Below are 23,802 nucleotides of genomic sequence, written 5' to 3'. Positions count from 1 at the left end.
GGCTTCGAGCTCCAACATACAGGACTAAGTGAAATCAAATAATGAAAATGGTCATTAAAAAAAACAACAATATAAATGGGGGGGGTGGAATGTCATTAGGGGGAGTGGGGGGGTAGCGGAGCAGGTAGTTGACTAGTGGTGGCTATTCAGCAGCTTGATGGTCTGAGGGTAGAAACTATTGGCCCGTCTTTGATGCTCCTGTACTGCCCGTGTCTGTGAGTGATTGAAGCGGGGAGAACAGGACATGGCTTGTGTGGCTGGGGTCCCTGATGATCTTCTTGGCCTGGTGTTGTAGGTGTCCTGTAGGGCAGGCAGTGGGCACCCAATGGTGCGTTTGGCTCCATGTATCACCCTCTGAATAGCCTTGCGGTCCGCGGCAGTGGAGTGGCCTTACCAGGCCGTGATGCAACCTGACAGTAGGCTCCATATTTCTTCAGCATCCTGAGGTTGAAGAGTCCCTGTCGTGCCTTCTTCATCACGATGTATGTATGGTTTCAGCTTATCTGAGATGTGTACGCCGAAGAATTTGAAGTTAATGACGTCTCTATGGCAGCCCCATTGATGAGGACGGGGGCGTGTCCAGCCTGGTTCCTCCCGAAGTCCACAATCAGCTCCTTTGTTTTGCTTACGTTGAGGGAGAGGTTGTTTACTTGGCACCACGCTGTCAGAGTGCCTACCTCCTCTCTGTAGGCGGTAGTGTCGTTGTTGGTGATCAGGCTTACTACTGTCATGTTGTCAGAACTTGATGATGCAGTTGGAACTGAGGCCATGCAGTCATGGGAATACAGGAGGGGAATGAGGATGCACCCTTGTGGGGCCCCTGTGTTGAGGATCAGTGTCGAGGAGGTAATGTTGCCTACCTTCACCACCTGGGAGTGGACTGTCAGGAAGTCCAGGACCCAGTTGCATAGGGAGGAGTTCAGACCCAGGGCTGTGAGCTTTGTAAAGAGCTTATGGGGCACTATGGTATTGAAGGCTGAGCTGTAGTCGAGATGAACAGCATCCTCACATATGCATTCCTTTTTGCCAGGTGGGTGAGGGCAGTGTACAGTGCAATAACGATTGCGTCGTCCGTGGATCTGTCAGGGCGGTAGGTAAATTGGAGAGGGTGGAGTGTGTCGGGGAGGGAGGAGGTGATATGGTCTTTGACTTGGCCTCTTAAAGCACTTCATGATGACGGAAGGGAGTGCTACTGGTCGGAAGTCATTCAGTTCAGTTACCTTCCCTTTCTTGGGCACAGTGGACATCTGGAAGCAGGTGGGTATAGAGGCCTGAGCTAGGGAGAGATTGAACATTTCAGAGAGTACATTTTTAAAGAACACATATCATACTTTTGTGAATCCAGTTTATTGTTGAGTGCATTTTGGGAAATAAAAATGTAGCCAATTCTTCAAAAGCTTTTCTGACTTTGAGGGAAAAAAGGAGTCGTCTTCTGTAGTTGGTAATAATAATCTCCAGGTGTCCTGTTAATTATTTGTAAAGATTGATTTTTTCACACCTGGTCTTGCCTGGCCCACAGGTCTACATGTTATAAATCAGGGGTTATCACCCTCGTCATATACTCCTTTGCACCCCAGTATCTCTACTTGCACACTCATCTTCTGCACATCTACCATTCAAGTGTTTAATTGCTATATTGTAATTACTTCGCCACCATGGCCTATTTATTGCCTTAACTTACCTCATTTGCACTCACTGTATATATACTTTTTGTTTTCTTTTTTGTACTGTATTATTGACTGTATGTTTTGTTTATTCCATGTGTAACTGTGTTGTTGTATGTGTCGAATTGCTATGCTTTATCTTGGCCAGGTCGCAGTTGCAAATGAGAACTTGTTCTCAACTAGCCTACCTGGTTAAATAAAGGTGAAATAAATAAAATATACAGTGCATTCGGAAAGCATTCAGACCCCTTCACTTTTTCCACATTTTGTTACACAATACAGCCGTATTCCAATTATTCATGAAATTGTCGTTTTTTTCCTCATCAATGTGTGTAGATTGATCACAATACCCCATAGAAAAACCTGAAATATCACATTTACATAAATATTCAGACCCTTTACTCAGTACTTTGTTGAAGCACTTTACAGCACCTTACAGCGATTACAGCCTCTAGTCTTATTGGGTATGACTCTACAAGCTTGGTACACCTGTATTTGGGGAGTTTCTCCCATTATTCTCTGTAGATCCTCTCAAGCTCTGTCAGGTTTGATGGGGAACATCGCTGCACATCTATTTTCAGGTCTCTCCAGAGATGTTTGATAGGGTTCAAATACGGGCTCTGGCTGGGCCACTCAAGGACATTCAGAGACTTGTCCCGAAGCCACTCCTGATTTGTCCTGTTGGAAAGTGAACCTTCACCCCAGTCTGAGGTCCTAAGTGCTCTGGAGCAGGTTTTCACCAAGGATCTCTCTGTACTTTGCACTGCTCATCTTTCCCTCGATCCCGACTAGTCTCCCAGTCCCTGCCGCTGAAAAACATCCCCACAGCATGATGCTGCCACCACCATGCTTCACCATAGGGATGGTACCAGGTTTCCTCCAGAAGTGACGCTTGGCATTCTGACCAAAGTTGATTATTGGTTTCATCAGACCAGAGAATCTTGTTTCTGATGATCTGAGAGTATTTAGGTACTTTTTGGCAAACTCCAAGCGGACTGTCATGTGACTTTTACTGAGGAGTGGCTTCCGTCTGGTCACGCTACCATAAAGGCCTGATTGGTGGAGTGCTGCAGAGATCGTTGTCCTTCTGGAAGGTTCTCCAATCTCCACAGAGGAACTCTGGAGCTTTGTCAGCATGACCATCGGGTTCTTGGTCACCTCCCTGACCAAGGCCCTTCTTCCCCGATTGCACAGTTTGGCCCAAGCGACCAGCTCTAGGAAGAGTCTTGGTGGTTCCAAATTTCTTCCATTTAAGAATGATGGAGGCCACTGTGTTCTTGGGGACCTTCAATGCTGCAGAAATGTTTTGGTGCCCTTCTCCAGATCGGTGCCTCGACACAATCCTGTCTCGGAGCTCTACGGACAATTCCTTCGACCTTATGGCTTGGTTTTTTCTCTGACATGCACTGTCAACTGTGGGATCTTATATAGACAGGTGTGTGCCTTTCCAAATCATGTCCAAACTATTGAATTTACTACAAGTGGACTCCTCCAATCCAGTTGTAGAAACATCTCAAGAATGATCAATGGAAACAGAATGCACCTGAGCTCAATTGAGTCTCATAGCAAAGGGTTTGAATACTTATGTAAATAAGGTATCTGTTTACTATTTTTAATACATACAGGGTCTTCCCTGTGGCTCAGTTTGTAGAGCATGGTGTTTGCAACGCCAGCATGGTGTGTGCAACGCCAGGGTTGTGGGTTCGATTCCCACGGGGGGCCAGTACAATTTTTTTTAATGAAATGTATGCATTCACTACTGTAAGTCGCTCTGGATAAGAGCGTCTGCTAAATGACTAAAAATGTAAAATGTAAAAAAAAATGGATAAAATGAATTAAAAAAACAGTTTTTCGCTTTGTCATTATGGAGTATTGTATGTAGATTTGAGTATTTTATTTTATCAATTTTAGAATAAGGCTGTAACGTAACAAAATGTGGAAAAAGTAAAGCGGTCTGAATACTTCCCGAATGCACTGTACAGTGATATCATTACATTACATTAAATTTAAGTCATTTAGCAGACGCTCTTATCCAGAGCGACTTACAAAATGGTGCATTCACCTTATGATATCCAGTGGAACAACCACTTTACAATAGTGCATCTAAATCTTTTAAGGGGGGGGGGTTAGAAGGATTACTTTATCCTATCCTAGGTATTCCTTAAAGAGGTGGGGTTTCAGGTGTCTCCGGAAGGTGGTGATTGACTCCGCTGTCCTGGCGTCGTGAGGGAGCTTGTTCCACCATTGGGGTGCCAGAGCAGCGAACAGTTTTGACTGGGCTGAGCGGGAACTGTGCTTCCTCAGAGGTAGGGGGGCCAGCAGGCCAGTGGTGGATGAACGCAGTGCCCTTGTTTGGGTGTAGGGCCTGATCAGAGCCTGAAGGTATGGAGGTGCCGTTCCCTTCACAGCTCCGTAGGCAATCACCATGGTCTTGTAGCGGATGCGAGCTTCAACTGGAAGCCAGTGGAGAGAGCGGAGGAGCGGGGTGACGTGAGAGAACTTGGGAAGGTTGAACACCAGACGGGCTGCGGCGTTCTGGATGAGTTGTAGGGGTTTAATGGCACAGGCAGGGAGCCCAGCCAACAGCGAGTTGCAGTAATCCAGACGGGAGATGACAAGTGCCTGGATTAGGACCTGCGCCGCTTCCTGTGTGAGGCAGGGTCGTACTCTGCGAATGTTGTAGAGCATGAACCTACAGGATCGGGTCACCGCCTTGATGTTAGTGGAGAACGACAGGGTGTTGTCCAGGATCACGCCAAGGTTCTTAGCACTCTGGGAGGAGGACACAAGGGAGTTGTCAACCGTGATGGCGAGATGATATGATAAGGTCAATGTCAGACAGACAGTTCCCATTCAGATTCATGCCAAAGCAGCCCCACACAATGATAAACCAACCTATCACACCACCTGGAAGGTAGAGAACCTGAGGAATAATACCATAGAAATAGAATCCATAGAAAGGGCTTGGAACCATAGAATTAGGAATTGGAATACTAGAAGTTAATTAACCTTCTTATGATGGTATAAATGGTCAGCCCATTTTGGTCAACCATGGTTTGCCAGTGCTGTGATAAGATATAGTGTAAAACAATGAATTTGACGATCATCTGCACTGTTTGTTAGCTAGCTAGCCAGACACTTTCAGAGGAAGGATTCCATAAATGTTTCTAAATAACTACCAATATGCCAACATTCCATTCAAACAATACAGTCAATCCACAGCCATACACTGACTGAAATGTGTTGATGATAGGACACAAATTGAGACATTTATGGTCTGTTTACATTTATTTTAGAGGCTATATTTTTTTTTATAAAACCCATATGTACTGTTTATATAATTCTATGAAAATATTTTAGGTTGACAATTCTATTACACAATTTCTGATATCACATGCCTTAATTGTATTTTCCTGTATAAGTAAAAGCAGGAAATGCATCACCTATGCCTCTACTGCCATTCATACCAATAATTCAATTTTTATTTAACCTTTATTTGACTGTGCAAGTCAGTTAAGAACAATTTATTATTTACGATGGCCAAACCTTAACCTGGACGATGCTGGGCCAATTGTGCGCCGCCCTATGGGACTCCCAATCACGGCCGGTTGTGATACAGCATGGAATCAAACCAAGGTCTGTAGTGAGGCCTCTAGCAATGAGATGCAGTGCCTTAGACCACTGCGCCACTCGGGAGCCCTAATTAGACTGGGTTGGATTCTCCCTGAACCAAAAGGCTGCCATTTTCGGACCATTCTGGAATTTTGTAGGGTTTATGACTTAGCCCCTCAATTCATTTAATAGGATCTCTATGCTTGGAACCGCTATTAGTTAATTTAATTAAACATTTATAAAAAAATCTGCGGATGTATTACATTTCAAGGGGGCATACTGCACTGTACAGCCTTACCTATGGATTGTGGATCAATGAAACGGGTTATCAGCCTACTCAGTGACACCCACAGATTACAATTCTAAAGAGTGTACACAAATATTCGCGTCATAGCTCTTATTGCGGGACTTTGACTGGGAATTCACCTCACTATTCAGCCTATAATGTGTATTGAACATTTGTATTGCACTGTACAGCCTTACCTATGGAGTGTGCACCCATGAAATGGGGTATCAGCCTACTCAGTGACACCCACAGAACAACTCTGTAGACTGTACATGGCTCTTAGTGCGGGACTACATGCACGCATTGAGCAAATTCACATAATTCTTCTTTATGAATCGTATTTATCTTATATCTTCATACCGTTTTGTTTGGAAGCAATGGTGATGTGTTGCTCAAATAATATGTGAAGTGGTTTGACCGTTTTAGCAGTTCATCGCGGTTCCACTGGACGGAAGAAAGCAACTTTTTACTCGAGCTGTTTTTATTAAGGGTCGATAGTTTCATCTTGTAGTTGAATGGAGCTACTACACCCACTGCATTCATCAACTTCACTGACCTCTCTTCAATCAGGTTAGTTAGGTGGTGGCAATACAACCAGGTATCCTGAATGATGCCAAAACTTAGCACTAACAAGCAAGAAAAGTAAGGTAATGGAATCAATTTGCACAAATAAAACGTTCCCAAAAGGAGAGTAGCTGTCAGTGTTGTAGTACTCGAGACCAGGACTCATGATTTTCATGACTCGTGACTCGACTCGGACATGGACTCCACCTGTTGTGACTTAGTTGTCAGAAGTCTCTCTCTTTTCCATAATTCATCATATTGTTACATCTATTTAGCCTAACAAATGTGCAACACGAGCTAGATTTCCATCCAATTGAAGACAGATTTTCATGTGAATATTCTAAAACCCACATCAATAAAATGTTTCCCACCAGTGGTGTTTCCACCAAACAGACAGATTAAAAACAGTGCATGATGACAGAGAGTACATAAAAGCAACTTTTCCATTTAAGTTTTGATAAAAATCTAACATTTTTTTTACTTACTTGCCTAAAAAGGTTCGATGGAAATCTGGTTAGTGTCAATATTAATTATATATGTAGATGCCCAGCTTGGCAACACAATTATAAGGCCATTGTCAGGCACTGCACTGTGCTTTGCCTTCTGATGTTCCTTCAGGCTTTGTTTCCATTTAAAACAATTCCCACACTGATCACAGCTGTACGGTTTCTCTCCTGAGTGTCTTCTCTGGTGTTGCTTTAGATTTCCTTTCTCATTGAAGCGCTTCCCACATTGGGAGCAGTGGAAAGGCTTCTCCTCTTTGTGTACTCTCTGATGTTTCTTTAGGTCTCTTACCCAACTGAAGCTCTTCCCACATTGGGAGCAGTGGTGGGGCTTCTCTCCACTGTGTATTCTCTGATGACTCTGAAGGCTTCCTTCCAATTTAAAACTCTTTCCACAATGAGAGCAGTGGTGAGGCTTCTTTCCTGTGTGCGTTAGCTGGTGTCCCTTCAGAAGTGATGACTGACTGAAACCCTCCCCACACTGGGAGCAGTTGAAAGGTTTTTCACCTGTGTGAGTTAGGTGGTGTCTCTTTAGGACTCCTGTTTGACTGAAACTCTTCCCACACTGATCACAGCTATATGGCTTCTCCCCTGTGTGTATTTTCTGATGTTCCTTTAGATTTCCTCCCTTACTGAAGCTCTTTCCACACTCAGAGCAGTGGAAAGTCTTATCTCTTGTGTGTATTCTTTGGTGTTTATTTCGACTTTCTTCATCACTGAAGCTCTTCCCACAATGGGAGCAGTGGAAAGGCTTCTCCCCTGTGTGTATTTTCTGGTGTCGCTTCAAATTGAATGACGAACCAAAGGTCTTCCCACACTGGGAGCAGTGGTACGACTTCTTTCCTGTGTGAGTAAGCTGGTACGTCTTCAAGCTCCAAGGTGTCTGAAATCTCTTCCCACATTGACCACTCGGGTTCATTTTCTTTCTTTTGAGAGTCTGTTGGTGTGGAATGAGGTGAATTGGACAAATAAAACTGCCTCTGCAATCTGAACAGGGGTGGGGTCTACAAGTGTGTCTTCTCAACTCCTCTGGCTCATAGAAACTAGTGAAGCAGTCCATGCAGTGGTGATGTTTCTGTCTTGAGTTCCTCTGTCTGTGTTGTTTATGTTTTCCTGATGCTGTGGAACTGGGCTCACTGTCTGAACCTGGGTTGTAGCTCTCTCCTTTGGGAATATGGACAGATATGGGGTTAGATTTCGAAAGGGAACATTGAAAGGGGCTTAAAAAAACTTTTGATGCAAGCAGAAGCCCTACAATAGTTTGGGAATCCCCTGTGGCCACCAAGGCACCAACCTCTCTCCGTACTCCACACCTGAACTTACCTGGGTCACTGATACTATCTACTGCTGCCTCCTCTTCCCTTAGATCTGGAGCAGCCACTTCACTGTTCTCCTCCTCTTCTTTGAATTCTATCTCCTCCTCTTCTTCTTTGACTGCCATCTCTACTTCCTCTTTGACTGCTCTCTCCCCCACCTCTTCTTTGACTTCTCTCTTCTCCACTTCCCCTTTGACTGTTCTCTCCTCCTGCTCTTCTTTGACTGCCATCTCTACTTCCTCGTTGACTGCTCTCTGATCCACCTCTTTTACTTCTATCTCCTCCTTGATTTCTCTCTCCTCCCATTCCTCTTTGACAATCACATTAAGTTCCAGTGTTTGACTGCAGCCCTCCAGCTTCACTGACATCATCTCTGGACCCCACTGTGAGCTTCTCTGGGCTGGAACACCACAGCCAGAACCTGGGGACTCTGTGGACTTCTGTTCAGACATGGAAGTCTAAAGATGGATCCAAAAGAGGAAGCACATCACGTGAAAGGTGAGTTTCACTAAATACTGGAGCAGCTTAGCTAGTAAGAGGATAGTTAGACCATGCAAAATATTCCATGCACTAGGAATCTCTGCTAATAAATTCAACTTGCTAGCTCACGTTGCTGTGGCGATGGCAACGATACGGTGTCAAGTCTGATTCAAAAGTCGAACACGCACGAGATGGCTTGCGTGAGCAAACACTGAGTGGATGGATGGGATCAGAGATAGATGGGAGGGGTTGATGGTAGCTGAAGGATGGTATTAAAAACAAACAAAAGATAACTACTGTAAAATACATTGTGTCCATAAAATGTATATAGTATGTATAAGCTGAAAGTAGAAGCCCAAGTGTTGTTGTCCATTAGTTTACTCCAATTAGGGGAGGGGTGGTAGGGTTGGGGGAAAATAATAAAGCTAAATATATATACAGTACCAGTCTAAAGTTTGGACACACCAACTCATTCCAGAATTTGTCTTTATTTTTACTATTATCTACATTGTAGAATAATAGTGAAGACATAAACTACAATCATGGAGTAAAAAAAAAAGTTAAACAACACAAAATATATTTTTGATTCTTCAAAGTAGCCACCCTTTGCCTTGATGAAAGCTTTGCACACTCTTGGCATTCTCTCAACCAGCTTCACCTGAAACAGTCTTGAAGGAATTCCCACATATGCTGAGCACTTGTTGGCTGTTTTTCCTTCACTCTACGGTCCAACTCATCCCAAACTATCTCAATTGGGTTGAGGTCGGGGGATTGTGGAGGCCAGGTCATCTGTTTCAGCACTCATCACTTTCCTTCTTGGTCAAATAGCCCTTACATGGCCTGGAGGTGTGTTGGGTCATTATCCTGTTGAAAAACAAGTTATAGTCCCACTAAGCGCAAACCAGATGGGATGGCGTATCGCCGCAGAATGCTCTGGTAGCCGTGCTGGTTAAATGTGGCTTCTAAATAAATCACGGACAGTGTCACCAGCAAATCACCCCCACACCATCACACCTCCTCCTCCATGCTTCACGGTGGGAACCACACATGCGGAGATCATCCGTTAACCTACTCTGTGTCTCACAAAGACACAGCGGTTGGAAACAAAAATCTGAAATATGGACTCATCAGACCAAAGAACAGATTTCCACCGGTCTAATGTCCATTGCTCATGTTTCTTGACCCAAGCAAGTCTCTTCTTCTTATTGATGTCCTTTAGTAGTGGTTTCTTTGCAGCAATTTGACCATGAAGACGTGATTCACGCAGTCTCCAGATGTGGCTGTTACTTGAACTCTGAAGCATTTATTTGGCTTGCAATTTCTGAGGCTGGTAACTCTAATGAACTTATCCTCTGCAGCAGAGGTAACTCTGGGTCTTCCTTTCCTGTGGTGGTCCACATGAGAGCCAGTTTCATTATTGCACTTGATGGTTTTTGCTACGGCACTTGAAGAAACTTTCAAAGTTCTTGACATTTTCCAGATTGACTGACCTTCATGTCTTAAAGTAATGATGGACTGTCGTTTCTCTTTGCTAATTTTAGCTGTTCTTGCCATAATATGGACTTGGTATTTTACCAAATAGGGATATCTTCTGTATACCACCCCTACCTTGTCACAAAAGAACTGATTGGCTGAAACACATTAAGAAGGGGGAAAAAAATCCACAAATGAACTTTTAGGCACACCTTCATCAGGTGACTGTGTGCCAAGTGTGCAAAGCTGTCATCAAGGCAAAGGGTGGCTACTTTGAAGAATCTCAAATCTAAAATATATTTTGATTTGTTTAACATTTGTTTGGTTGATTCTATATATGTGTTATTTCAGTTTTGATATATCCCCTATTATTCTACAATGTAGAAACTAGTACAAATAAAGAAAAACCCTGGAATGAGTAGGTGTCCAAACTTTTGACTGGTACTGCATATATTTTTTTATTATTATTTCCCCTAGCCCTACCACCCCTCCCCTAATTATAGTAAACTAATGGACAACAACACTTAGGCTTCTACTTCCAGCTTATACATACTATATACATTTTATGGACATAGTATATTTCACAAAAGTTACCTTGTTGTTTTTAGTCCCATCCTTCAGCTCCACTCAACCCCTCCCATCTATCAGCTTTGCTTTCTATTTGCCAACTGTGCTGTGGGTATTATTGTTCAATTGACTATGACTTTTTAAATCACCCACCAGTGCTATTTGCAGAGGGTGACAACTTGTCTGGGGGTCCCCCCATTTTTGGGGGCATCTAAAGCACATTTCCTGCATTTCTACACAATCTAATATGACCCATGGCCTTTCTAGCCGTTTCTATTTAGAACAACAGAAAGTAAGCAAAAATGCCCACAGTCATCAAGCTAGCTAAGAGATTATTAAAATATGTTTAAGTGATTGATAAGACTGAACTAGATCCATGATAATTAATGAATCAATATTGTGTTGCACCTTTAACCAATAACTTAACAAATGAACAACTCTTACAAATAAAGTACAAAGACAACTTTTGATTGTCTTTAAGACATCCTCTATATCAGTGGTTCTCAAACCTTTTATAGTCCCGTGCCCCTTCAAACATTCAACCTCCAGCTGCGTACCAGGGTCAGCGCACTCTCAAATGTTGTTTTTTGCCATCATTGTAAACCTGCCACACACACTATGCAATACATTTATTAAACATAAGAATGAGTGTGAGTTTTTGTTACAACCCGGCTCGTGGGAAGTGACAAAGAGCTCTTATAGGACCAGGGCACAAATAATAATGTAATAATAATCAAGAATTTTGCCCTTTATTTAACCATCTTACATATAATACCTTATTTGTTCATCGAAAATTGTGAATAACTCACCACAGGTTAATGCAACGGGTGTGCTTGAAAGGATGCACATACACTACCGTTCAAAAGTTTGTGGTCACTAAGAAATGTCCTTGTTTTTTAAAGAAAATCCTCAACTGGGAGCTTCATTAAATAGTACCCGCAAAACACCAGTCTCAACGTCAACAGTGAAGAGGCGACTACGGGATGAGTTCCTCTGTGTTATTTTGCCCATCTTAATCATTTCTTTTTATTTGCCAGTCTGAGATATGGCTTTTTCTTTGCAACTCTGCCTAGAAGGCCAGCATCCCAGAGTCGCCTCTCCTCTGTTGACGTTGAGACTGGTGTTTTGCGGGTACTATTTAATGAAGCTTCCAGTTGAGGACTTGTGAGGCATCTGTTTCTCAAACCAGACAATCTAATGTACTTGTCCTCTTGCTCAGTTGTGCACCGGGGCCTCCCACTCCTCTTTCTATTCTGGTTAGTGCCAGTTTGTGCTGTTCTGTAAAGGGAGTAGTACACAGCGTTGTATGAGATCTTCAGTTTCTTGGCAATTTCTCGCATGGAATAGCCTTCATTTCTCAGAACAAGAATAGACTGACTAGTTTCAGAAGGTTCTTTGAGCCTGTAATCGAACCCACAAATGCTGATGCTCCAGATACTCAACTAGTCTAAAGAAGGCCAGTTTTATTGCTTCCTTAATCAGAACAACAGTTTTCAGCTGTGCTAACATAATTGCAAAAGGGTTTTCTAATGATCAATTAGCCTTTTAAAATGATAAACTTGGATTAGCTAACACAACGTGCCATTGGAACACAGGAGTGATGGTTGCTGATAATGGGCCTCTGTATGCCTATGTAGATATTCCATAAAAAATCTGCCATTTCCAGCTACAATAGTCATTTACAACATTAACAATGTCTACACTGTATTTCTGATCAATGTGATGTTATTTTAATGGACAAAAAAAAATTGCTTTTCTTTCAAAAACAAGGAAATTTGACCCCAAACCTTCGAACGGTAGTGTAACTCCGCATTGTTGGGTTGTATTGGAAAGTTTATTACTAAAATTACTTTAGACAGACATAACCCAGATAGGACAGTCGTGTGAGAAACTCGTCATCATGCAAGCGGTCAGACAAGTGAAAATTATGGTCAGTAAATAAAACTTTAAGCTCGTCTCTGAATTTTAAAAAACCGGGTCAATATTTGCCCCTTGATAACCAGCGCATCTCTGTATGTTGTAAAAGCGTGACATGGTCGCTGCCCATATCATTGCATAGTACAGAAAATACACGAGAATTCAGGGGCCTTGCTTTAACAAAGTTAACCATTTTCAATGCAGTGTCCAAAACGTATTTCAAGCTGTCGGGCATTCCCTTGGCAGCAAGAGCCTCTCGGTGGATGCTGCAGTGTACACAAGTGGCATCGGGAGCAACTGCTTGCACACGCGTTAACATTCCACTCTGTCTCCCTGTCATGGCTTTTGCACCATCAGTACAGATACCAACATGAGCAGCAGCTACTTTAGGCTACATACGGACTGCTAGTGTAATTCCCACGAGAGAGTAACGGTTAATGTGATTGGACGTTAATTATTTGACTAGGCTACCTGTATTTGACATTGTGTTGTTATTTCGCTGAACACTAGATGGTTTAATTTTATTTTTGGCAGTGTAACGAGGCTACTCGGGCGAGAAAAAAACCTCACCCAAATGTATAGCCTCGTTGGAAAATATAAATGGACTGATTGGCGTACCCCCAACAGTATTTTTTTTATTTTTTTTTTAACCTTTATTTAACTAGGCAAGTCAGTTAAGAACAAATTCTTATTCACAATGACGGCCTACCGGGGAACAGTGGGTTAACTGCCTTGTTCGGAGGCAGAATGGCAGATTTTTACCTTGTCAGCTCAGGGATTCGATCTAGCAACCTTTCGGTTACCCATCGCTCTAACCACTAGGCTAACTGCCTCTAACCACTAGGCTACCTGCCTCTAACCACTAGGCTACCTGCCGCCCCAGGTGTACCCCAGTTTGGGGATACCTGCTCTATACCAACCCGAGCCGCCTACACGCCCGACCCCCACCAGTCTAGTCAATAACTAAACTCTCTCCCCAACACAACTCCATGTTTTTGTTTTATGTATCAAGGGAAAGGTTTGGAAAACAAATGTTGAATGAAAACACACATACGCCTACATATTAACACACAAAAACAGTACAACCTCCATATAATTCATATCATAGGCCTAATAGTACTGTAGAGATTTTTTTACTTGCACACAATATAGCAGGGTCACCCCGTCCTGCACCTAGGGGTTCACGGCCATGCAGCCCACCAACCGAACACACCACACTCAGCTTTAGGATCTCAGTGAAACATTCAATACTGGTTTCAGGTGTGTTAGGCCAAGGTCAGTGTGAGAACAGTACAGCAGACCTCCAAAACCAGACCTCTTGCCACAGCTCGCATTGATGTGCCATCCTGGATGAGCTGCACTACCTGAGCCACTTGTGTGGGTTGTAGACTCCGTCTCATGCTACCACTAGAGTGAAAGCACCGCCAGCATTCAAAAGTGACCAAAACATCAGCCAGGAAGCATAGGAACTGAGAAGTGGTCTGTGGTCCCCACCTGCAGAACCACTCCTTTATTGGGGGTGTCTTGCTAATTGCCTATAATTTCCACCTGTTGTCTATTCCATTTGCACAACAGCATGTGAAATTTGTCAATCAGTGTTGCTTCCTAAGTGGACAGTTGGATTTCACAGAAGTGTGATTGACTTGGAGTTACATTGTGTTGTTTAAGTGTTCCCTTTATTTTTTGGAGCAGTGTATTATATTATCCAAGAATAGAATCAATGGTTCAATAGTTGAGATGACCATGATTCCCAGATCCCAGATTGCGATTAACCTGTATCATTCACTGAATATACTGCAACATTCACCTGAGCTCTGTAGACTGGTCTTCTCTGGCTGTCTAACCCTGCTAGAACCCCATGTCACCATCTCATCCTACTAAGACATGATGAGCATAGTGTTCTGTACTGACTGCACTAGAGGGCTGCATTCCCGCTGGATGCCTGCGGGACCTACGGGTTCTGACAGAGACCATTGGGGCTTGGTCGACATTTTTGATGCTGCAGGTGGTCAGACAGACGACTTTGGGATGAAAATAGTTTTGTTGTCCCACAGATTATTTGGAAACGGTCCTCTTGCTGCTTTCAATGCGTTAGCCTACCTATTGTATTAAAAACACGTTTTTCGCATTATTCGCACGCTCAGAATTGAAATAGAGTAGGCTGCCTACATAAACGTGGCAGTTAACTATAATATGAAATTAACTTAAATATGATTAGACTGTAGTTTACTACAGTGTCTGTAAATAAATATTGATAATGAAAAGAAGTGGAGGGCGCTCAACTAACGTGAGTCGAAGTGCAAATCACAAAATGTAATCATGAGTGAAAAGGAAAAGGCACAACGTGTTAGTAACCTAACCTATGGTGAGCGAGCGTTGAGCCTTTTTCATTTTCAATAAGTATGGATTACCCATTTATTTGTCTCTGTCTGCAAATCGTCCTTCTACAAAGGTAGGCTATATCCTATAGGACTATGCAAAACGTAGCAAGTGTTGCTGTCATCATTCTTGTGAGATCAGATGCGCGTGTGGTCCCAAGGAAATGTACTTCCTAAATAGACGTATGATTAGGCTATAGTTTACTACATTACCTACAAATACCGCCTAAATATTGATCACCCATATTTCTCTGTCTGAAAATCTTCCCACTCCTAAAAGGTAGGCTATAAAAATAGCTCAAGAGAAAGTGCAAGTCTCTCCAACTCTGCTCTCTTTAAACTACATCTAGCATATTGGCCGATATAGCCCAGTAATACAATGTAAGGGCCATGTGAGAATCTTTGGTCATTTTAAACTAAACTCAGCAAAAAATGAAACGTCCCTTTTTCAGGACCCTGTCTTTCGAAAGATAATTCATAAAAATCCAAATAACTTCACAGATCTTCAATGTAAAGGGTTTAAACACTGTTTCCCATGCTTGTTCAATGAACCATAAACAATTAATGTCGTTAAGACACTAACAGCTTACAGACGGTAGGCAATTAAGGTTACAGTTACGAAAACTTAGGACACTAAAGAGGCCTTTCTACTGACTCTGAAAAATACCAAAAGAAAGATGCCCAGGGTCCCTGCTCATCTGCGTTAACGTGCCTTAGGCATGCTGCAAAGAGGCATGAGGACTGCAGATGTGGCCAGGGCAATAAATTGCAATGTCCGTACTGTGAGACGCCTAAGACAGCGCTACAGGGAGACAGAACGGACAGCTGATCATCCTCGCAGTGGCAGACCACGTGTAACAACACCTGCACAGGATTGGTACATCTGAACATCACACCTGCGGGACAGGTACAGAATGGCAACAACAATTGCCCGACTTACACCAGAAACGCACAATCCCTCCATCAGTGCTCAGACTGTCCGCAATAGGCTGAGATGGCTGGACTGAGGGCTTGTAGGCCTGTTGTAAGGCAGCGCCTCACCAGACATCACTGGCAACAACGTCGCCTATGGGCACAAACCCACCGTTGCTGGACCAGACAGGACTGGCAAAAAGTGCTCTTCACCGACGAGTCGCGGTTTTGTCTCACCAGGGGTGATGGTCGGATTCACGTTTATCGTCGAAGGAATGAGCGTTACACCGAGGCCTGTACTCTGGAGCGGGATCGATTTGGAGGTGGTCCATCATGGTCTGGGGCGGTGTGTCACAGCATCATCGGACTGAGTTTGTTGTCAGTGCAGGCAATCTCAACACTGTGAGTTACAGGGAAGACATCCTCCTCCCTCATGTGGTACCCTTCCTGCAGGCTCATCCTGACATGCCCCTCCAACATGACAATGCCACCAGCCATACTGCTCATTCTGTGCATGATTTCCTGCAAGACAGGAATGTCAGTGTTTTGCCATGGCCAGCGAATAGCCCGGATCTCAATCCCATTAAGCATGTCTGGGACCTGTTGGATCGGAGGGTGAGGGCTAGGGCCATTCCCCCCAGAAATGTCAGGGAACTTGCATGTGCCTTAGTGGAAGAGTGGGGTAACATCTCACAGCAAGAACTGGCAAATCTGGTGCAGTCCATGAGGTGGAGATGCAGAGCAGTACTTAATGCAGCTGGTGCCACACCAGATACTGACTGTTACTTTTGATTTTGACCCCCCCTTTGTTCAGGGACATATTATTCCATTTCTGTTAGTCACATGTCTGTGGAACTTGTTCAGGTTGTCTCAGTTGTTGAATCTTATGTACATACAAACATTTACACGTTAAGTCTTCTGAAAATAAACGCAGTTGACAGTGAGAGGACATTTCTTTTTTTGTTGAGTTAATTTCTTAAGTTATTTTTGAGCATTTGATATTGCTTATAGGGCGCCAAATTGCTGGGACCATGGCTGGCAAGTGAGCTGCGTCACATATGCCTAAAATAACATTGCGGGACTGCGGTTGGGTTTGGGACCAGTTCTTGCGGTAGCAGGTGGGAGTCTGACAAAGCCAGCAGGTGCAGGCGGGAGCGGGATGAAGAAATCGGTCCCGCGCAGACCTCTACTGTGCACCATGACAGTGATGCCTGTAACATTAGAGCTGTTTATTACTGTGTCAGTGTGAAAAGTAGGGAATTAGCTTGAGAAACTGACAGATCAATAATGTTACATTGACATACTGACTAATACAACTCACATTGCACTGAAAAAACATCAGAATATCAATCTTTGGCCAAACGATTGATGGTTTCATCATTTGATTCAGGTCTAGTTTGATTGAGGCTAATGTTAGCCAACTTTTGGCCAGCGCTCTCTCTCTCTTCAACGGTACATCAACTGGCAAAAGTTTGCCAAGTTCATTCACTTCTGAAACGTGACAAAACAAAGGCTACAAAACATGTCCACACAAACAACTGCTGTTAGATAGTAATAATAGCCACCTCATATCGCTATCTGACAGATAACTAGAGGCTAGAGCTGACCTGGCTATGGTAGCTACTCAATAGCGTAGCTTATTCATTCACCTCAGTCGAGAGGGGATGAAACATTCACTAACATCACATGTCAGTTATAATACTAGCTAAGCACTGTGAATAAGCACTGGTTTAGTTATTTTTCTGTTAAGTTAAACAGCAGTTATATCAGTCAATGAAGAGTAGCCAGTTTCTGTTCCTTTTACAACTTGGTGAAAGAGTACAACGTGTACACTGAACTATGCTCAACTTTCCCGTGCTGGTCCAGCCAGCCTTCCAGAAGCTTTGCCTTCACACAGCCTGTATCCGAGTGGTCGTAAATCCAGTTGGATAAACACTCCAAACAGCCTACCCGACCGATCGGAAGCGTCCACATGGTCCTAAAGCACACCATTGCCTTGTATCACATTCCAATGATAAAACTGGGGAAGGACAAAAATGCAATTTCAGAATGTCCCACCCATCTCCATTGAAAGTTACACCCCTGCTCTCAAGTCTTGGCACCTTTGGGTTTGGATTTCAGGTTGATGTGGGGTGGGCATAAAGGCGGTTGCGTGTCTTAGAATGGCCACTTTCATTTGAGTGATGGACAAAATGACAAATTCCTGCCATTGGCCAGTCCAGTGTTGTGATTGGCTATTACGAGCCTTCTGTTTGCGATGCACTGCAGAGCCGTCTGTTTAGCTAGCTGTCTGTCTTAAACAGCAAACCCCGAACGACTTGGGGAAACCCAGCAGCTTGATAACCAAATTAATTTGGAAATACATTCTAATAGCTATAATACACCTTGAGTTGAGTGGAATCTACTTGCTAAAACTAGCTAGGTAATTACTTGCTAGCCAGCAACGTTTGACTGTAAAAACGAAAAGCAGACAGCCCTAGCAAACACCATAAAACGACTGCACTAATTGCAGGCAGGAGCCAATATTTAGGGTATTAAGCCCAAGAACTCACACAGCACATTATATGAAGACACAAAGGACAGAATCTGCTTCCGTTCATCCAGTACATAACCAGTCCCAAATAATATCATGCAGATGGACATATGATAAACCAGCTACTCAGGTTAAAACATGTCAGAATCAGCATTTTTTGAGAAATACATTTGCATGTACATGAATTTGACAGTGAAATGGTGCTGCCAAAACAGAATATACAGACAGACGATAAACAGATTATACAGGCAAAAAAATATATAGATGCAGAATTTCTACTATGCACACTAAGATACATAAAAAAATGATGCATGGAAGAGATGTGCAGAGAATGCGAAGGACAATGTGGAGTTCTGGGATCATAGTGCAAGGTGTTTAGTCTGTGGATGGTTGCGCAGAGTGCCAAGTCCATGGATGAGAGGATTATCGTGGCCGGTTGGTGAGGGCCACATCACAGGGTAAGAAACTATTCAGTACACACAGCATTCAAAAGGAGGACTGAGGACAAGACAACACCATGCATTCACCAAACACTGCACTGAGGAAAACAGATTAGTTTTACAGTAATTGTCTGATCGAGAACTAACATTATCAATGACAGAAGCTCACATTATTTCAATTTGACATTGGAAGCTTTATTGAATACAGTTAGTGATACAGGAGTCAAATCGCATTGGGAGGAGTCTCATCAGATCAGATGTTATTAAGCCAGAGCCATCTGTGGAAAGAGCACAAGTAGAACAAAGATATCAGTGCAAACAGAATAAATGTATCATTCAACATCAGTTTCCACCTAAAACAATGACATGAGCTCTGTCCCAATTAATCTCTGCTCAACTCCTCACATCCTTCTCTAAACCCATTGGAGGAGGTCTGTGGCGAGGAACCTTGGGTCGTCTCCTCCAATGGGGTTTTAGAAGGAGGCGCGATGGTCAGTCCTTGCATCCATAGCTCTGTCTATGAATTTGAGTGATTACAAGGTGTCCCAGGCACTGCTTGTGGCCACGTCACCTCCCTCAGATCCAGTGATGATCTCCAGGTTCTTACAGTGGGGCATCAGCATCATCTCTAGAGGTTAGAATACAGGAGATGGAATTAGATTTAGTATGGCGTCCAAGTCCCAACTTAAAATCATTGTACAATCCCTAGACATTGGTAAAAAGGTCAAAAGTATGGCACTGGAGTTTGAGGAAAGTGGAGCGATACACATGTGCTGAGTTGTGTAAGGCATAAGAGGAGTTGGTGACTCACTGGTCCAAAGTTGGTGTCCTCTGCAGCCTGCTGTCCTTTCATGCCCAACCCACCTCGTGGAGAGCCCTCCTCCTATTGGCTTTCACTTCATCCCTTACCTACACTACTCATATTGTTTACCAATGACTATCACATACATTCAGTATAGAACCATCTTTCTAACCAATAGACAGCAGCTGGTCATCATCCTCTCTACGTGACAAATGTCCTATGCACAATGCCTCCGTACAGCATCAAAGAAATTAGAGGAACTCTCAGTACCACCAATGATTAAGTTAAGGGGGTGATTGGTGAATGTCATGGTTACCGGCAGGAAGGCTCCAGAGTGATGGGCATACAGGGGAGCCAAGGTAACCTACTTGGAACAGAATGGACTCCTGTATCTCCTGTCTCTGTCAGCTGAGCAGAGAACAACTTCACCATCACATATTAGTGACAGTGGACCTGCAAGGAAAGAGGGATGGAGAGAGAAATGGTTTAAGGTCATCCTCATTTATTGTAACTGCACAAAAACGGACAGAGTAAAAGTTTCAATCAGATTGTATCTCAAAGTATGTAGTTAGCGGTTTACAATATTGGCTATTATTTGGTTCAGAGCCTGACCTCTCTTGGCTCCCCCTCCTCAATCACAGACCTCTTCCCCAGTGAGGGTCTGCCTGTCTGTTCTCCCCTTGCCTCTCCCCCTCTTCTGCCACCCAGTCATGCTGGTCTTCCAAGTCCTCCTCCTCTACTAAACCCCCTCCTTAACTTAGGTACAATGCTCTTAGTTAAACCAGAGACTGTACAGAAAATGAAATCACCTTGGCTTTTGTTAAACTACATGGTTAATTAGCTTCCTAGCAAGCTGACAAACTAGCTTGCCTCATCATTAGCCTGTTTAATAAGAGAAGACCAAATAAATAATTACTTCAATTTCAACATTGAAATCATTGTTGATTAGCTAGCTGGTTTCTCTACTGAAAAACAATCGTACTTACCTCATTATCGTCACTTTCACCTTCCCATTTCATCTCTATTGTAAAAAATCTGGTTGGAGAGCAGTCAAGCCGCAATTGGTCAAAAAAACATGACCAATTGTGTTCCAGTAAACTGCTATTGGAAGAGCAAACTGGACAACAGTTAAATAAAACGTTTGGTGTGAGGGAGAAAGGACGTCCATGTGGGGAGATGGGTTATTTGTGAGAGTGCAGTCATTTCTGAGTCTTCATTTGGTACGTATTTCTTCAGATGAACACATCTCTGCTCTGGAATGAATTTACTGCCTGCAGAAACAAAGTTCTGCTCGCTCGAAGTCACACTGGCAAGATCTCAAATTGAATTTGTGCTTGCAGGACCCCTCCGCTTACACCGTTATTCTCTGTCGACTCGTGAAATTGTGTTTCATCTTTCAACGCCTGATCGACTTTTGAAACGGATTTGACGCCATACAACTATAGTCATGTGGAGCTATTATTGGTTTAGCTTTAGCTTACTGACCAGCACTTGATCATGACTCTCAGTTCCAGTACATTACACAGAAGAGTTATAGCTTTAGCTTACTGACGCATTTTACTGTCACCTTTCCCACGAGCATGGGACAATATCTAGTTAGATAGCTAAATTACGAGGAATATAGTTTACAGTAAACGAGATCTAAAACGGACATTTTCTTTGTAATCAGTAAATGACTAATGAATTGATTATTACTGAAATGAAGTTAGCTAGCTAGCCTCCTTAGCTACCTAACTCGCTAGCGACCTAGCTAGCCATGCTAAATTACTAGCCAGTGATCCGGGTTGCCAATGGATTTGTCATCTTAAAGATGAACAATTCATATATTTGACATTATTGTCTTGATAACTAATAGGGTAATTCACAACACACACAGCGTCTTGAAGATAAACAAACGTGCTTGCTATGTTAGCTAGTTGGCGTCTAATGGCTAGTTAGCAAGCTAATTGTTGACACAATGTTAATTGGGTGGACAAATAATCCGACTACTAAGTGAGGCTTTCTGTATTTGGAAACATTCTATAATATGTCAGAAAGTTTGCTTTTACCTTGACACTTGATTTTGAACGTTGACAGCTCTTGTTGGTGTCGCTTAGCTAGCTAGAGAACACCCTTTTACGGCAATGTGAACCTAGAGACATTAACATCACGCGATCATACGGGGTACATTTAAAAATAAAAGTCCTCCTAAATAAATCTTACATTACTATTACAGGACTTTTCTCTTTTTTTTTTTTTTTTTAAATCACAAGGATTATAGTTTAACGTGATTTAAACATGCATTGAAAACTCACAATATATGATTGAAGAGTCAATCACCACCTTCCGGAGACACCTGAAACCCCACCTCTTTAAGGAATACCTAGGATAGGATAAAGTAATCCGCATCTCACTGCGGTCTAAGGTACTGCATCTCACTGCGGTCTAAGGTACTGCATCTCACTGCGGTCTAAGGTACTGCATCTCACTGCGGTCTAAGGTACTGCATCTCACTGCGGTCTAAGGTACTGCATCTCACTGCGGTCTAAGGTACTGCATCTCACTGCGGTCTAAGGTACTGCATCTCACTGCGGTCTAAGGTACTGCATCTCACTGCGGTCTAAGGTACTGCATCTCACTGCTGTCTAAGGTACTGCATCTCACTGCTGTCTAAGGTACTGCATCTCACTGCGGTCTAAGGTACTGCATCTCACTGCGGTCTAAGGTACTGCATCTCTCTGCGGTCTAAGGTACTGCATCTCACTGCTGTCTAAGGTACTGCATCTCACTGCTGTCCCTGGTTCGAATCCAGGCTGCATCACATCCGGCTGTGATTGGGAGTCCCATAGGGCGACACACAATTGACCCAGTGTCGTCCGGGGTAGGCCATCATTGTAAATTTGAATTTGTTCTTATTTGACTTGCCTAGTTAAATAAAGGTTAAATAAAAAAAAAAACATGTAGAACAGGGAAATGTGGTTCAGCCGCCACAGGTCTGTTCAGCAAGAACAAGTCCAAATGTCTTTAGAACAGGTTTATTTCCCAATGTATTGGTTCCTTAATGGATAACTGTGGATAGTATGTGTGTGGTTTGGTATTTGTACACACACACAACAAGTCAAGCTGTAGGAAAACAAATCAGCTGTACTCCTTCTCACTAGGAGATCTCACTCACTCTGAGGAGAAAGGGAGAGGGGCTGTGAGATGTGGGAATAACTAAGCCGTGATTGGCTGAGAAAGTGGTGTGACTTGTAGGTACCATTATAAGGAGTGTTGGGCAAGTACAACAAACTACTTGAAAAGGGATGCTGAAACTGCCAAATCAGCGCTGTCTTTTAACAGCCCGTCTCAGTCCCCAGTATCTATGCTGCAATAGCATATGTGCCGGGGAGTAGGGTCAGTCTGTCCTATCTCCGTGTACAGTGTGATCTTAGGCATGCTCTCTCTACATTCCTAAAGAAAATAATGTACTTTTTACTCCATACATTTTCCCTGACACCCAAAAGTACTCGTTACAGTTTGACAGGAAAATTGTCCAACTCACACTTTGTTTGTAAATTATGTCTGTGTTGGAGTTTGTAAATGATGTCTGTGTTGGAGTGTGCCCCTGGCTATCTGTAAATAAAGGAAATTGTGCCATCTGGTTTGCTTAATATAATGAATTTGAAATTATTTATTGTAGCAATTCCATTTATACCTTTGATACTTAAGTATATTAAAAACCAAATACTTAGACTTTTACTCAAGTAGTATTTTACTGGGTAACTTTCACTTTTACGTAAGTCATTTTCTATTAAGGTATCTTTACTTTTAGTCAAGTATGACAATTGGGTACTTTGTCCACCACCGGTGATTTGGACCTCAGACTCTGGACCAATAGGATCTGGTTGTGTCTATCATGAAGTTTTTTTTGTGTGAAAAATCAAGTCAACTGTTACCAAAAGTGTATTTTCATTACAGCACTATACAGCCATTTGTTACCGTACTGCTGGAACTATACAAGTTGTTTCCAATAAAGGTGATTTGGAATCCCCAGACTCTCTGCTAATAGGATCCAGTGTCATACCATCAGTCTGTGTTTTTTTAGTTCTGCAGATCGCTACGGCCTTGTTGGAAAGACATTCCTGTGAAAAAGCACGTGGTAAAAAACTAAATGACACAGAGACAGTGTTGACAAACAGGCTTGCTTGGCTGAACACCAACTTTTGAATTGTGAAATAATTGACATGTATATATCATTATTAAAGGACTAGCTGGTGTTCTAGCTGTCCCTGCTACTTTTGTTAGTCAGGAAACCAACAGTATATATTGCCAAAATTTCAAAAGTGCTTCAAAAATAAAATACATTTGTGGAAATACTCTATAATTGTTGTGAA

The 23,802-nt window shown here is 42.9% G+C and overlaps 1 protein-coding gene across 6 annotated transcripts in view; it reads right to left on the bottom strand.

Annotated features, from left to right (window-relative positions):
* LOC106564160 (oocyte zinc finger protein XlCOF6) overlaps window positions 1-21,694 on the bottom strand; it is a 32,120-nt gene extending 10,426 nt beyond the window's left edge. The window contains exons 1-3 of one of the 6 annotated variants that reach the window (XM_014130180.2): window positions 21,496-21,624; window positions 7,953-8,403; window positions 4,459-7,793 (exon numbers count right to left, since the gene is read on the bottom strand). In XM_014130180.2, the coding sequence (XP_013985655.2) occupies window positions 6,616-7,793; window positions 7,953-8,397 (1,623 nt within the window). In that variant the 5' untranslated portion in view covers window positions 8,398-8,403; window positions 21,496-21,624 and the 3' untranslated portion in view covers window positions 4,459-6,615. Of the gene's footprint in view, window positions 1-4,458; window positions 7,794-7,952; window positions 8,404-17,742; window positions 19,901-20,433 lie in introns of those variants that run through there. The other 5 variants (XR_006757860.1, XR_006757859.1, XR_006757858.1 and 2 more) reach the window with 5 other exon arrangements.
* Between the last annotated feature and the right edge of the window lie 2,108 nt (window positions 21,695-23,802).

The sequence above is a fragment of the Salmo salar genome, chromosome ssa12 (genome assembly GCF_905237065.1).
Source record: "Salmo salar chromosome ssa12, Ssal_v3.1, whole genome shotgun sequence".
Lineage (NCBI taxonomy): Eukaryota > Metazoa > Chordata > Actinopteri > Salmoniformes > Salmonidae > Salmo > Salmo salar.
The sequence above is the reverse complement of the archived record's forward strand: the minus strand, read 5'-3'. Positions and strand labels throughout refer to the sequence as shown.